Source organism: Haliotis cracherodii, unplaced genomic scaffold, assembly GCF_022045235.1.
Source record: "Haliotis cracherodii isolate W230 unplaced genomic scaffold, xgHalCrac1.p SCAF_11, whole genome shotgun sequence".
NCBI classification, from domain to species: domain Eukaryota; kingdom Metazoa; phylum Mollusca; class Gastropoda; order Lepetellida; family Haliotidae; genus Haliotis; species Haliotis cracherodii.
The window spans coordinates 19,655,142-19,672,400 of record NW_027266266.1 but is presented as its reverse complement, the minus strand read 5'-3'; the positions used below and the strand labels follow the sequence as shown (position 1 = coordinate 19,672,400).

The following is a 17,259-nucleotide window of genomic DNA, read 5'->3' as shown; positions in this document are numbered from 1 at the left end:
CAAATGTACGGAGAGGGAGAGAGAGACAGTGATGTATGACAAATGAACGGAGACACAGTTAGAGACAGTGAGATATGACAAATGAACGGAGAGAGAGAAGAGAGAGAGAGAGAGAGAGAGAGAGAGAGAGAGAGAGAGAGAGATGACAAATGAACGGAGAGAGAGAATGAGAGAGAGAGAGATATGGCAAATGAACGGAGAGAGAAAGAGAAATATGACACATGAACGGAGAGAGAAACATCTAGATATTGACAAATAAACGGAGTGAAACAGTGAGATATGAAAAATGAACGGAGGACACAGTTAGAGACAGTGAGACATGAGAGAGAGAGAGAGAGAGAGAGAGAGAGAGAGAGAGAGACAGACAGACAGACAGACAGACAGACAGTGTGTGTGGTAAAATTAATTTAACAGTTCAACATTTGTCATTATGCCTGAGCAGTAAAACACTTTGGGCCAATGGCAATGCCACACATGCTAGAACTCGAAACACATCCACTCTGAAAACGCTGTATCCTATAATGAATAAAGCACTCCGCTCACGCACGGCGTTCTTATTACACGAATCGTTACACCGTATACCCAAGATGTGCTGAGAAAATCGTCAACTCAAAATGAACATGATGTCATTTCCGTACTTCCCTTAATTCAGGTTTGATTGTCTGGGGTTTGTTACATCATGTGTGGTGGTTATCTGACTGGCTGTGTTGCCTCTACAAGATAGTACAGATACACTTCAAGTTTTGAAAAACAAACACAAATTTACATGGCAGCCGCATGGATGGTGAATCATTTTATTTTAATAAGAACTTTACCAAGATCCCTGATGAGGGAGACTTCGCGTGATTCACGTGTGTGGCGTGCTGGTCAAAGGGGGGTAATCTATCGTACAAAGAGTAAAATGGAATTGCGTGGTGGTGTAAGGGAGGTAACTCCGTAGTGCCAATCCCCGGATCGCTCAATCGAGCCCACATTTAGCTCATTCTGTTGTTCGTTTCCATGAGAAGTGGAGTGAAAATATATTTCGCTTTTAAATACAGAAGACCTACTGTTCGGTTTCCCACCCACGAAGTGAATACCAATAGGTCAGGCTCATAAAATACAATGAGGACAAGGTGAAGATTAATGCACGTTTGTGTTTGCGTTTGGCTACTTGCACTAGTCCTGGCTAAGACCGGTTTTATAGTACTAGCCCGCAACCGCAACATACCGCACTTTAACATGGATGAGTCCTTGTTTCATCCCCTCAATGCAGAACGCCGGGCAGGATAACAAGTGCCATCTTTTAACGTTTTTTTAGTATGGAGCGGCCAGGGATCAACTCACCGACCTTCAGCTCTCCGCACTGAAGCTCTTTATACACAACACCAAAGAGGTTTTTTTAAAGATACAATGAAGTCACTGACAAAAAATATCATATAATATTCAAGGAATTTTCAATTATGAAACACTGAAAAAGGTGAAGGACATAAGCAGTGACAAATATATTTATTGCCTCACACAGCAAACATACACCCGCTACAATAACTGGTCCACAATTGCCCGCCAGTCTTCCAATGCAAGGGACTCCGGGCGACTCACCTGGACAAGTACACGGTTGACAAGTACCATAGGCGTGGAATGGATGCCGCCTGGAGATGAAAACACCATCAGGTTGCACAATTAAATAATATATATATATATAAAATAAATACAGTTAATTATTTCTTCAGATTTTAAGAGCGCTTCCAACTAAACTGATTTTTCATTCAAGAACTTTATTACTTAAAAGGGGGCACGAGTGGCCCAGTCGTCCAAGGCGCCGCGATTCGCTGTGCAGAGTTGCGTCCCTTGAGCACGCCAGAAACCTATGATTGTGGGTTCGAATCCCGGTTCGCCCCGATTATGTTTCTAAGTTTGCACGTGGGTTTCACTGATGTGGTAAACGTCTGAGACCTGCATTACTTCGGGCTTTCCCCCCCCCCCCCATTAAGCAGTAACGCCGTGATATAACTTGAATACTGTCAAAAAGCGGCGTTAAACCCAACTCACTCACTCTTACATATATAACAGCTTGAGTAATGATGGCTGCGATACTAAACAAACACATTGACACCTTTTCATCCAGATTCTCACTCACTCACTCACTCACTCAAACTCATTTTTCATGCAAATCAGATACCACCTACACAAAGTGAGTGAGTGTGTGAAAATTTAACGCGGCATCGGCATTATTTCGGCCATCTAGCGACTCCAACACAAAGCACTTCAATAATCATAGATACTGCTCATATGGACTGTACTGTATACCAAATCTAGAAATACTAAGTTCTTGTTTGTTGTGTTTGGCATCTTGGTATTCTGCGTGACGAGCAGATTATAGTGTTCTATCGCCGGGGCAGTCGGGTAGCCTAGTGGTTAAAGCGTTCGCTCGTCACGCCGAAGACCCGGGTACAATGTGTGAAGCCCATTTCTGGTGTTCTCCGTCGTGATATTGCTGCAATATAGCTAAAGCGGCGTAAAACCATACTCACTCACTGTTCGGTCGCCACGCAGACGACTAGAAGAAGAAGTGAGTGATTCAAAATTTAACGTCTCATCGGCAGAATTTCAGCTATATAGCAATGAGCACTATCCGAAAAGAGTAAAAGACAAACAAAACAACAACTTGAGGCACATACATGGCCGCAACATGTGAAGTCTTTGCTTGGTCACCTAAGCCAGGTGATGCTGGAATTGTTAAAAGCCAATGTATACCACTGCAGGTATGTATATACAGGGGCAGGTTCCAGACAAGGCGGGGGTCTGACTCTCTCACCCACTCATTCACTCACTCACCCACTCTATATCTTACTCATCCGCTCACTCACCCTCGCACTCACTCATCCTTTCACTCATTCACTCACTCACCCAGTCCCTCACACTCTCTAACACACTTCGAATCCCCGTTGGTCCTGATCACGTTTCTAGGTTTGTCAGCACCAGGGCGGTCGGATAGCTTAGTGGTTAAAGCGTTCGCTCGTCACGCCGAAGACCCGGGTTCGATTCCCGATATGGGTACAATGTGTGAAGCCCATTTCTGGTGACCCCCGCCGTGATATTGCTGGAATATTGCTAAAAGCGGCGTAAAAACCAGCACCAATCCCGTGCACTTGGGTTTAACCAAAGATACAGATATCTAAGACCACCCTACTCCTTCTCGCACTCACTCATTCACTCAAGGCACACAATTTTTCACATGTTTCAGCTGAGACCTATGTTGGTTGGTTTGTTGCAAGTGTAACGCCGCACTCAGCAATATTCCAGCTATATGACGGCGGTCTGTAATAATCGAGTCTGGACCAGACAATCCAGTTATTAACATCATGCGCATCGATCCACACAATTGGGATCGATGACATGCATCAACCAAGCCAGCACTCCTGACCACCCGATCCAGTTAGTCGCCTTTAACGGCAAGCATGGGTTGCTGAAGACCTGTTCTACCCCGGATCGTCACGGATCTGAGACCTATGTAATAGCCCAATCTGGGTACTTCTGGATGGTATTTACATCCATGTAATAATTGTATTCAGATACCATTATCCTGCAAATATACACTGATGTACATTGTAAATAACCTCAGGGTTTGTATAAGGCTGCCCGTATTTTTTCTGAATTTTCCATCCCCCGCCCGCCTTGAATTTTATTCCGACGTGAAATAATAAAAACATTTTCGAATTAAATTTTCCCTGAAATGGAGAACATTATGCCCCGATGTGATAATAAAAATACTGTTCTTATTGTACACCCATGAAAAACAAATAGATCGGCCTGATCTGTCTTCAGTTACGTTTACTAGGAATTTGTTACAGGAGACTGGTAGCAAGTGTTTTAAACTTTAAATTGTCATAAAATAACTCACACAATAAGTAAAAAAAAAACCACTTTAATTTTTTTATTAATTTTTTTTATCTTATTTGGCCCGCCCGCTCTCTTACTGGTTGAGGTTGGAGATGAAAAACATAAAAAATATGGATGGCCTAATCATAAGTCATGTTTTGTCATCACGTCTTGGTGCATTTTTTATATGCATAACCATAATCATGTTGAAAGGGTGTTTTTGTACAATAAAAAGTCTTGAGGTGTATGAGTACACTCACGTGAAGCACCGTACTTCCAAGCAACACGTGCGTCCTTCTCCTGTGTGTTGTACGTCAGCATCAGCTGCGAGAATACTCCCCTCTCCATCCCCATCGAGGATGCTATGTCGGCAAACTTGCTGAAATTAGTTAAATATATCTCTAAGAGTTCCTTTACGTATTATTAAAAGGCATATTCAATAATGTCATACATGTTTTCGTAGAAATAATTGTAAAACCTTTGGAGTTTAAGGAACGCTTGCAGACAAAAGCAAAATCCGCTACGACGCAAATACAAACATACATTTGTATATTTATATTAGAAAAACTTAAGTGTTAAAACTGAATTTGTTTGTTTGTTTGTTGTTTAACGCTGCACTCAGCAATATTCCAGCTATATGACTGCGGTCTGTAAATAATCGAGTCTGGACCAGACAATCTAGTGATTGACATCATGAGCATCGATCCACGCAATTGGAATCGATGACATGCATCATCCAAGTCAGCGAGTCTGACCACCCGATCTCGCTCGTCGCCTCTTACGACAAGCATAGTCGCCTTTTACGGCAAGTATGGGTTGCTGAAGACCTATTCTACCCCGGATCTTTACGGGCAACAAAACAATGTTGACACAGCTGTTAATCTACAACACATTTCTAACCTTCGTAATCACCAGTGTATGAGTGAGTAAGTAGGTTTTACACCTATTTTAGCAACATTGCAGCCGTATCACGGTGGTGAGACATTGCACTCTTAGTGGTCATTAAATTGACGTTCGGATTTAACATCGGACCATGACATGAAATTCTATAATAAACGCCCACTAACCTTATAACGTCAGCTGTTGTTTCGTTGATTGTCGCGCTGTTTACAAAGTTGTCTTTCCGCTCAAACACAGCTGAGAACCAGTCAAACGGGCTTCGCCCTGTCAGATGCTCAAACACAAATGCGCCCTGTTCGAAAAAGTAAATACGAAAATAATAACAACGATGCACGTAAAATGACTGAGTTTGCGATATCATTAATATCACTGCGAAATTATTTTGTTTGTATCCCCATCTGAGTGGGGTATTCATGTTAAACTGCAGCATAGTATCTCCGTGGGCTAGGTTTAAAACCAGCATTAGTCCGAAACTAATGTCGTGTTTTTGGACTTCAATAATAACATTGCGATATCATCAACATCACTGCGATATTATTTTGTTTGTATCCGTCTCTTATTCAGTGTGACAGTTGACATTTTGAGATGTTGGTCAGAACTCATTTAATGTCATGTTTTTTTACCTAAACATATATATTTATTTTGGAACACGAAGAATGCATTACTTATATTGTATATCATTCATTCATCAGTCTTCACAACCATCATCACATTGACCTCCATCGGCTCCAATAACGTGACCCATGAACAGGCCATGGTTTTCTCTACCACCCAGACTCCCTTGCGGTCAACCTTGTAAAGCTACGTCATCACTGCCATGGAGTGTGTCATCGCTTACATCCTTACAAAAACAGAGTTTTTGTCCTTAGGGAAAATAGCGTCTGTTCCGATGACGTCATAGACAATAACAATGAGATGACGTCATAGAATGGTTCTATGACAACGTCTTATTCGCACAGCCATGCAGTCGCCTTCACGATATCACAGTGAACAGACGTACATTCAGTGCTCATCCGAAACTTCGTTGTTTGTTGTTGTTGAGTGTCTTACTTCATCACAAAGATACTTGCCCAAGTCTATAAGGTAAGGGAGATAACTTGCGTTGATTATTTGTTACGATTATCTTAATTGTCTTGTAGGATGGATGTTGTCTGGAGAAACAATAAATAAAAGTTATCAGCCACATTATTACAGCCGAACCTCGTTGTGTCGAACTTGGCTGTGTCGAATTCACGGTTGTCTCGAACTCACCTTCCGGTCACAGCTAATTCCTACTATATTTATCACCATTCAAACTCGGATCTATCGAACTGGATGTGTCAATTCCCGACTATCTCGAACTTATTTGGGAGTCCTACGTATCCAAATAAGCATAAAATTCGACACAACGAGGTTCCACTGTATTTTTCAAAAACATTAATCTGTTTCAGTGTTAAAATTTAAACATCATAGCTTGTGTAGACACATGGCACCAGTCTGTAGTTTCACATTTACATACATATTGTATTCCAGATGATCGTGTTGCCACAAGAACAGCTGAAACGTCGGCAGCTTCTCTCCCCCATTCCCGAGGCGGCCGGGGCGAATCTAACCCATCAAACGTTACACAGGCACAAAAGGAATATTTACTTGGTACGCTGCACGTGTATTCTCATAAATCCAACAGGAAATACTCGAAATACTTGATCTGCGTGACGTATTTTCCGCTGTTGTAAAAATCGATAAATGTTTTGTCAATTTAAGATTTAGCACATTGTCAACAAGATGTGATTGAAAGCAAACCGTTTTTACACAACGGAGGTATGCCGTCGAAATATGTATACACTGTTCCTTGTTTGTTTACAGTTCAATATATGGACTTAAAATCCCAAGTCGGAGATTTGGAGGAAAGGTAAGCACAGCTTTCATGTACCTCGTTCTTGATTGTTTTCGACCGCCTCTCGCGTCTACCCAGAGAGCGGGCCAGGGGTTCCATTCCCGTCCCCACCATACCAAAATACGTCAAAAGATGGTACTTGTTGTTGCCCTACCTGCGGAGTTAGTATAAAAAGTCTGTGTCGGGTATTTGTCATGTTAAAGACTGCGGCATAGTATCTCGGACGGTTTCACTATAAATATAAAACCTCAACGCAAGAGAGTAACCAGTCTCGATTATCCCACGAAACAAGATTCCATTTGGCGTAAAAAGGCTAAATAGCTGTGAAAATTATATGCGTGGGTTACTGAATGTCAGTGATGACACCCGGTGGGCACAAAAGGGTGAGCACCCGTCATTTGACAATAGTACAAGCAGCCTCACGTACGCACGTACGCACGCACGCACGCACGCACGCTCATGCATGTCGCTTTAAACGTGCAATAATCTTGAAAGCGACTTTAACCTCATTTTACCTCACCTCTTTAGGATTCTTTTCCAGATCAAGTCTCGAGGTAATAAGTTTTAGTACATGTACTTTGTTATGCACGTAGATTGGGAATTGTTCGTTCTTGGTTCTGCGGTTGTACACATCCGGAAAGCGGAATAACTTTAAACATTATGTTCTAAACGTTAACATATTTCTTCTTCAGCCTTCTTGATCATCTCTTCAATGAGAACAAGAAACTCCTAGAAGAGAATGAACGACAGAGGCGAGAAGTGAGCCATGAGAGAGAGTTGCGGCTGAAGGCCGAGGCTGAAAGATAACAGTTCCGACTAGACTATTATAACTATAAACTCAGTTTCACAATGGAGCAGGCTGAGCTCCGGGAAGTGAAGAAAACACTGGAGGAGCTGGCGGGAATGTGGGAGACGGAGAAGAAGGCGGAGGGGGAACAGAGGAAGAAGCTGGAGGAAGAGCTAAAGCAGCTGAAGTCACACCATCAGCTTGTTGTGCATGAACTGGCTTCCCTCCAGCGCCACACTGCTCCTCTGACCTGTCAGACTCCCGGCAAGACACAGCCCAGTCTTCCCTCCGTGGCTCCTCCAGTTCAGCCGAAGAAGGCACACAGACCCTACACGGGACGATCTAAGAACAAAGGTCTAAACAATGCCTCATCTGCCAAGTCGGACCTCCTCGCTTCAGGGGACAGCCTGATCAAGGTCAAGGTCACAAAAGAAAACAAGGACATGTCAAAGAACGGTGGCCGACTTATGGCTGAAGATTCAAAGCAGGGTCAAATTCCTGCCCAGACACCAATCCGAACAACCAAGCTTGTTTCTGTTACAAAGCAGACCCGGAAGATGCGTTAATGAATTAAGACTCATAAAATCGTGTGCGTGCGTGCGTGCCTGCCTGCCTGCCTGCCTGCGTGTAGCATTGTAATTCGACATTTTGGTAAACTATGAACTCCTAATTTCAATCAGTAAGAATAATACACTTCACTGCTGAAAAAAGATCGGCTTTTGTTATTTCTGTATGTGTTGGAATGGACGACGGTGGGGTCACCTCGTGGTTAAAGCGTTCGCTCGCAATGCCGACGACCGGGGTTCAATTTTCGAAGTGGGTACAATGTGTAAGCCCATTTCTGGTGTCCCCTGTCGTGATATTTCTGGAATATTGCTAAAAGCGACGTAAAACCTAACTCACTCACTCACTCACTCGCTCTAATGACGGCGCTGTCCAAGATAAACTGGTGCTTGTTAACATCTATCGACACCGTGATATTGCCAGGACACGCATGTACAGTGGAGAGTTGTCTCACCCTTTCAGCTGCTATGCTACCGTTTACTGAATGGAAACCGAGTGAATGTTGTTTTACGCCATCAATCATACAAAAATATCAGGGAAGCCTTTAGAAAAATTACGCATTTGCGGAACCAGAGGTTCCCTCTTCTGAATCATACTAAAATCATGACGTATAAAAAGGCATAACCAAACCATTTGGTGACATGTTTCACACAAAAATACAATTAACTGTCCAAATGTCATCCGAATTATGTCCTAGCATGTGACTCGGTTTAAGTATGGGACTTACAATAAGTGCAATGACGATCGCACGTCAGGTGATGGGACTAACGAAACTTGTAACGATGATGGCAACTCTACGTTAAGTTAAAATGTGGGGCTTAAAGTTTAGTGCTACGATCGTTTAATGGAACGGGGCGCGGGTGAGAATGTCTCCAAAGCCGGATGACGGTCGTCCGGGGCAACCAATGAGGATCGGATGGTTTCAACGTAAACCTAGCCGGGACTTACGATTTAGTGCTACGATCGTTTAATAGAACGGGGCCCGGGTGAGAATGTGGCCAATGCGGATGATGGTCGTAAGGGGCAACCAATAACGGTTTCAACGTACAACCTAGCTGATGGTGTACTATCTTACCCCACTGTCGGTTGTTTCTCATGGGGGCGGTCAGGTAGCCCAGTGGTTAACGCGTTCGCTCGTCACGCCGAAGAGCCGGGTTCGATTCCCGACATGGGTACAATGTGTGACGCCCATTTCTGGTGCCCCCCGCCGTGATATTGCTGCAATATTTCTAAAAGCGGCGTAAAACCATACTCACTCACTCAATTGTTTATCATGGTAGTAGGTGAGGTGAAATGGGGTTTAACGTCGCGTCCAAGATTATTGCACTTATATAGCGACGTGCATGTACGTGTGTGTGTTTGTGTGGCTGCTTGTACTAGTCCGGACTGATGCCGATTTATAGTGCTAGCCCACTGAGATACCATGCCGCAGTTTAACATGAATACCCCACTCAGACACAGTATACTGACTCCGAGCCGACCAGTCCTTGTTTTAGCACCTTAATGCCGAGGGTAACAGACAGGGTAACAACAAGTACCATCTTTTAACGTCTTTTGGTATGACGCGGCCGGGATCAAACCCCAGACCTTCCGCTCTCCGGGCGGACGCTCTACCACTTGACCACGGATGCGGTCCTCTGATAGTAGTTCTTACCTCGGGTCAATTATCTAAAGGCAATGTAAGCCTGCCATCATTTTTACGATGCTCACCGCCTCGGTGGTCAAGTAGATAGAACGTCTGAATGTAGAGCGGAAGGTGGTTGGTTCAATCCCCGGTCGCGTCAAACCGAAAGACTTTAAAAGATGGTACTTGTTGTTACCGTGACTTGCGCCCGGCATTAGAGGGATAAAACAAGGATTGGTCAGCTCGGATCTCGGAGTCTACAGGGTGTCTGAGTGCGGTATTCATGTTTAACTGCAGCATAGTGCTATAAAACCAGCATTAGTCCGAACTTGTGTAGAATAGGTCTTCAGCAAACCATGCTTGCCGTAAAAGGTGACTATGCTTGTCGTAAGAGGCGACTAACGGGATCGGGTGGTCAGGCTCGCTGACTCGGTTGGTGCATATCATCGATCCCAATTGCGTGGATCGATGCTCATGATATCAATCCCTGGATTGTCTGGTCCAGATTCGACTATTTTAGAGACCGCCGTCATATAGCTGGAATATTGCTGAGTGCGGCGTTAAACAACAAACCAACCGAGCTTGTACAAGCACGCACGCACGAACGAACGGACACACGCACACACTTGTATGCACATCGCTTGATAGGTTCAATAATCTTGATCGCGACGTCAACCCCATTTCACCTCACTTCACCTTTACCATGCAAAACTTTCGCAATCTGTTTTTTACGTCGATGGCATATTTCATAACTATGTACGGTTCGTCTGTCATTGACAAATATTGACAGTAACGGGTGACCTCGCCTAGATGAACACTACCAAGCTGACTGTCGTTCATTTCCCGATGAACGTCAGTATGTCACGTGATTACGTTGTCAATCGCGCGCAGACATACGGAACTACTTTAGGGGAATTCCTCAATGTCTAAAAATAACATTAAAAATAATTAGGGAAAACTGAGAGTGACATCGATTTAGGCTATGATTTAGGCTTCGCGCATCATGAAATTTGCACACGTGAGGCACTGTCTTCATCAGCTGATGAACGTCGACAAATACAGCTTTTCCCCTTTCGGTCAGTAAGCTGATAAGGACACTACTCTAATCACATACAATGGAGATTGTATTAATTAAACCGGACATGTTGTCAATTAGACAAACTGTCATAGATACGTTAACCGAATTTTCTCGGATATATTTCCACAAGTATTTTCAACAATGGGCTAATGTTTCACGCCTATCAGTGTGAATGAATGGCGAGGTCAGTGCACGTCCACCTGCTGCTAATTATATCTGCTAAACAGTACTACAACACTGGCATTCCTAAAGGAACATTCCCACCGGGGTTGTTACAAACTGTTGCACGATCTACAATCGACTCTACTGCCCCCCCCCCGTTTCAGCACTGGATACATAATTTTACATTTTTCTCATATATGTATATAATACAAGTTCTTAGATAAAAAAAAATGTGAATTATCAATCCACAAACAGTCTAAGCATAATTCCTAACAAAATATTAGTATAATATCTGAACAAAATTCTTAGTATAACATAATGGGAACCCATTGCATCTCGAGATATACAATTCGGACTAAGAATTTCTTATCACATATCAAGTGACGTTTTGGATATTCGCTTATTTATAATTAGCAACGAAACCCTTTAGCGATTGCTAAATATAGTAACATCGTTAGCTGTCTGATAGCTGAGTGTGGCTGTGTAAGGGTGTCTTGTGGAATTGAGACAATACACTGTCTCAGGTCAATGGCCCTTTGCTTATTGTATGGTATCAAACATTTATTTAAAGTATCACCAAATTTGGTAACGTTAGTTTAACCATATTTTATTTACATGCAAACGATTGTGCTCGGCCCAATCTCTATGTACAGTAAACTACGGTTATAACGAACTCACAGGTACTACTAAATTTATTTCGTTATAACCGTAGCTCATTATAAGTATATATACAGCATAACTACAGCAAATAGCCGGGGCCAAAAAGTAAGTTCGTTATATCCGTGTTCGTTTTAACCGTAGTCTACTGTAGTTATGACGACTCAGATGGTCTCTGGACAGATTAACACTTTAAGTTGTAGCAGGATCACTCGAGGTACATTGGACCCGTGACTTATATGGTAAATCACAACACCCAGTGAATGATATAAAGGTTCGACATCAAATATATTTATAAATAAATATACCAAACATGTCTAATGTACTTTAAACGCATTCAAAGCGGTTTTTTTAGGGGAGCAATATTCCAGCTATATGACGGCGGTCTGTAAATAATCGACAATCCAGTGATTGACATCATGAGCATCGATCCACCCAATTGGGATCGATGACATGCATCAACCAAGTCAGCGAGCCTGACTACCCGATCCCGTTAGAAGCCTCTTACGACAAGCGTAGTCGCCTTTTACGGCAAGTATGGGTCGCTGAAGACCTATTCTATCCCGGATCTTCACTGGTATAATGACAAAGGCATTAGCACTTTTTGAGAAACCTTAACACTGAACATCTAGGTGACATTTTTCTGTCTCGTGATATTGACTTTTGACCTCTCTACATTTGACAAACTATTTCCCCAGGTACATGTGGAGAAAGTCGATTGTATTCCCGCCATATTCCCGAACAAAATATGATGCAACTACTTTTGACAATTACCTGAAACGTGACGTTTGACACAAATGCAATTGCAATACCAATTAATGTTGTAGGATTTTTTTAGACATATGAAACTGTCAGATAAAACGGTTGCGTATATTACAACTGTTGGGTAAAACGATTGCGTATATTACAACCATTAGATAAAACGATTGCGTATATTACAACTGTTAGGTAAAACGATTGCGTATATAACAACTGTTAGATAAAACGATTGCGTATATTACAACTGTTAGATAAAACGATTGCGTATATTACAACTGTTAGAAAAAATGATCGTGTATCGGCCGATCGCGAAATTCACTTACGGGCAGTTACATTCGGAAAGACTTGTGCGACAAACACTGATAGAGGCCAGTTGAAAAGCACATCGTGGTCAATGTACAAGTTGTATCTTTAACAGTCACTGATTGGTGATTAAAAATAGCGCCTTTAAATGTCTTCCCTGAGAGGCAGTTGCGAGCAGACGCAGACGAATGTACTACTATTCATATAGTTTTAAATGATTTAAGGGGATTGTTACGAAACAATTTTTCTTTCAAGTTAAAATACCCAAATGTCAAGAAACAGGTGGGTAAACAAATTGAATACCCTCTAAACATTGTGGATACCCAATCAAAACCAAACCCAAATAACCAAAAACTTTGAACGACTCCACATTCATTTATACCCCAACATTTCATTTCATGCAGAGGCCCACTATATGCGATACTTCATCAAACGCTTTTGTAATATCACAGTATACCATAGAACTGTTTCTTGTCGACTGTTGCACACTTGATCATATAATTGGTTGCCTAAATGATGAAGTGACCCGCTTGGAATCCTGATGGTAGGGTTGATCGGGTAGCCTAGTGGTTAAAGCGTTCGCTCACCACGCCGAAGACCCGGCTTCGGTTCCCGAAATCGGAACAATGAGTGAAGCCCAATTCTGGTGTCCCCCGTCGTGATATTGCTGGGATATTGCTAAAAGAATCGTTAAACCATATTCACCCCTGATTGGTATTTGTACAATGTCGAATTCTCATGAACTTATTGTGCATTTGACAAACTATTTCCCAGGTCCATGTGGAGAAAGTCCATTGTATTCCCGCCCTATTTTATCGAAAAAATATTATGCAACTATTTTGGACAATTAACTCAAACGTGACGTTTGACACGAATGCAATTGCAATACCAATTAATGTGGTAGGATTTCTTGAGAAATATGAAACTATATTATAGTTCCCTGATCAGAACTCCAGATAAGCTGCGTGCGTATTTGCGTAAAACACGTATTAAATAAAATTAAGTACGCAGACAAATATAATCCCAGCGTATCAAACACGCAACAAAAACTATTATAAAAACGCTATTAAAATAACATTAATGCGAATATTACAACCATTAGATAAAATAAATACCGTTCAAATATCTGAATTCAGTTGTAGTGCAGCATACTCTAAATAAACATCAGCCCTCTGTGTCTTGTAAGATGCTGCCTTACATTTGACACAATTAGAGTATATTTTCTCATTTTTAAAAATAATTTCCGCACCATAAACAAATTGTATCTGTTACATTATGATGTTGAGACAAACATGTTCTGTCTTTGTTCATCCGGCCTACCAAGTGAACATGCATAGTTAAATATTTTATCATAAGTCCAAAGTGAGGGGGTGAATGTTTTTGATTTGGTTGGTTGGTTTGTTGTTTTACGCAAAAGGCGACTATCCTTGCCGATGTGCTAACATTGTTGGGAGGGTCGCTTGTAATGGGGGATATAGATGGCACTCAACTCCATTAACATGCCTGTACCATGCCGCGGCCCCGTGAAGATCCGGGATAGAATAAGTCTTCAGCAACCCATGCTTGCCGTGAAAGGCGACTATGCTTGTCGCAAGAGGCGACTAACGGGATCGGGTGGCCAGGCTCGCTGACTTGGTTGATGCATGTCATCGTATCCCAATTGCGTGGATCGATGCTCATGATAGCAATCACTGGATTGTCTGGTCCAGATTGTCTGGTTTGCAGACCGCCGTCATATAACTTGAACATTGGTGAGTGCGACGTTAAACAACAAATCAACTACAGGGAACTATGAATGTTGATTATATTGCAAAACGTATTTAAAATATTGCGCATGAAAGAGATGCGTCGCGGCAAAATTCAACGTGGTGTTTTCGTTCATCATGTCGCTAGTGTCACAATGGCTGTAGCATCGGATTGAATAGTTGAACTGACGTACAAGGAAATTATGTTGAAACATTTTTAAAAGTCACCATAATATTTCAATTCTGTGTATGCTAGGCTAAAATCTTTTTGATCCCCCGTGTATGTTTTAATACAGTATGTATGTATTTACACTGAGAAAAAAAGTCATGATATTGCCCACTTCCGCCTTGGTTAGCGTCACGCCCGCCATTTTGAGGAAACAGGGAGAAGATTAAATTACGCTGACGTCAATGTAGTGAGTAAATTAGGTTTTGACGTCTACCAAACCTGAGAATTATTCCTCTAGTGAGTGAAATTGGGTGAGTGAGTGAGTGAGTGAGTGAGTGAGTGAGGGTTAATGCCACTTTTAGAAAAAAATTAGCCACAGCGGAGGACACCAAGAATAGGCTTAACAAACTCAAACTCGGATCTTTGGAGTAACAATCGAATACTTCCAGGACAAAGCTACCCCATACAAATCTACGCTCTCACTTACATTGTCACGTTTGACTTCTCTGGGAGACCGAAAATGAATGTGTGACTGTATGAGTTCGTGTGTGCGAGTGTGTATGTGTGTGTGTACGTGTGTGTGCGCGAGAATACTTGCGTGCTTGGGGTGTGCGTTGGGGGTGAAGTGGCGTGACGCTGCGTGGCGAAAATATAAGCTTCTCTAAATTCCATAATTAGACCAGATGTTCAATATAAATCTCACAATATCGGGCATCAATAGGAGACAGAAGCTACCTGATTAAAAGGAACGTGGCAGTTGGATTTCAACCAGACTTGCATTGTTCTACTGACGCATGCGCACATGGGAAGTGATAACATCTGTATGCCCTTATCAAGGACGTGTTTACAATTGTACACCGCCTAAGGGTGATGGTATTTAACTGACAGTTATCACCAGCATGCGTCATTACGTCATACAAAACCTCCTACGTGCATCAGTAATACTTCTATTAATTTCTCTTATCATGACGTAATATTCAATTAGAACGCAGTTTGTTGTTCTATGTAGTGTACACAACATACAGTCTGCTTGATATTCAGGTTAACTCTTAATATATTAGTTAAGGATATAAAATATTAAAGCATATATTATTTTTTAAACGTACATGAACGTACATGTTGCAAGAGAAACAGCTAAACCTTGCATCAAACGTTTGTATGGGTTTGGGACAGTCTCTATGAGTGAGTCTCTATGAACACCAGAAATGGGCTTCACACATTGTACCCATGTCTGGGATCGAACCCGGGTCTTCGGCGTGACGAGCGAACGCTTTAACCATTGGGCTTCCCGATCGCCCCAAGTCTCTATGAACGTAAGTTGAGTTAATGGTGATCATTTGGTGGTTTTTAAAGGGTTAAAACATTCGCAACAATAACATTATTCATGCAATTTTGTGACGGAACAAGTATCAAATCTGTGCAAATCTGGAGATGAACATTCGACATCTACAGCTGCGAGTTCTCGAGGTGTGTTACCCTAAATACTGGAATACAATGCTTGCCTCGAATAGGCGAAAGACTCAAAGCGATATATTCAAGGCCGTATTGTGTAGTGTGAATTATTACAGTTAGTAAACGAATCTTTGAACTTCCCAAGTTTTACTACTTTGGTTTATTTTTGGTTGGGGAGGCAGTCCCGAATAAGGCGTACGGAAGCTGGATCAAGAGTAATATAGCCTCTTTTCGAGGATTTCCTTACAGCTAAGCAGCTTGGTGGTAGTGTCACTATGAATGGACTGTTGTTGTTAAATCGTTGTGCAAACAAAACGATTTTTCTTTCCGAGGAGGCGCCCGCAAACCCATTGACCATGTGCTCGCTATTATCAGGATTGGTAAATACCCTTGAATACTTTTTTTTAATCGTTTATGTTACGCATCAAACAGGCTGATTTTGGAGGTTTTCGGGAAACATGTTGTAATACTTAACCAAAGCTGATTTCTTTGATGTAGGTAAATACACATATATAGTGAAAGAATTATCTGGGGTCGCCTACTTGCATGTTGTTAAGTTCTCTCTTGAGGTTCGAAAATAGTTTTTTTTGCACCTTTTAGCCAAACTTCTGTACTGTATCGTGTCAAAGGTTTAACACATGCAATCGGTGGAAAATAAATCATCATTATGGAAATAAAGAAAGGACAGTTGTCGTATAAATATGTCCAAGAACTTTCATCAGAGACCATAAAATAGATTTCTGTTTAATGGTCTCGGCTTTCATTTAAAAAAAGAAGAAGTTTTCCATAACTTAAAACATTGCCAGTCCGAATGGAACAAAATTCCTCCTCATATCTCGCAGAAAACAACATTTTGTAATTATTCAAAGCTTACCTTTCCAGCATAAAACGAGTAGGTGTGATATGGTAGTGGGAACATGTGCACGCGGAGCTGCACGGAGTTCTGGCCGTAATGGTCGGCGAGCTGAAGCAAGGGTTCGTAAATTAATCTGCTGTCTGAACACAGCAGATTCAGAAACACGTCCATCTTTACCGGGGCGTCTGCATTGCTTCCCTTGTAAACAAATCCTGGTTCGTCCTTAGGTATCCATAGTTGTGCGGCAGCTGTCACCAACAGCGAAAGAAACAGACAGCTCTTTACAGCGTCCATTGTTGTCGGGAGCGGATGTATCTTGTGAAGCAGACACGGTCTTAAGCTTATATATACACGAAGTCTTTTGCGACATACCGTATTGTCTCGAAAATGCTGTGTAAAACTTGTGTCTCCTGAAATCGTTTTCTTGTGAACCATGAACTAATTGTGGAACTGCTACTGTCTTTAG

At 42.0% G+C, this 17,259-nt stretch overlaps 1 protein-coding gene and 1 pseudogene across 1 annotated transcript; one reads left to right on the top strand and one right to left on the bottom strand.

Moving 5' to 3' along the window:
- Positions 1-1,472: 1,472 nt before the first annotated feature.
- LOC139455528 (uncharacterized) lies at positions 1,473-17,098 on the bottom strand. Its single transcript, XM_071237077.1, has 4 exons — positions 16,812-17,098; positions 4,929-5,053; positions 4,122-4,240; positions 1,473-1,631 (listed from the first exon to the last, which is right to left on the bottom strand). The coding sequence occupies exons 1-4, from the start codon at positions 17,085-17,087 to the stop codon at positions 1,519-1,521; spliced, it is 633 nt and encodes a 210-aa protein (XP_071093178.1). The 5' UTR covers positions 17,088-17,098; the 3' UTR covers positions 1,473-1,518.
- On the top strand, positions 6,274-7,990 carry LOC139455527 (uncharacterized; annotated as a pseudogene).
- Positions 17,099-17,259: the final 161 nt, after the last annotated feature.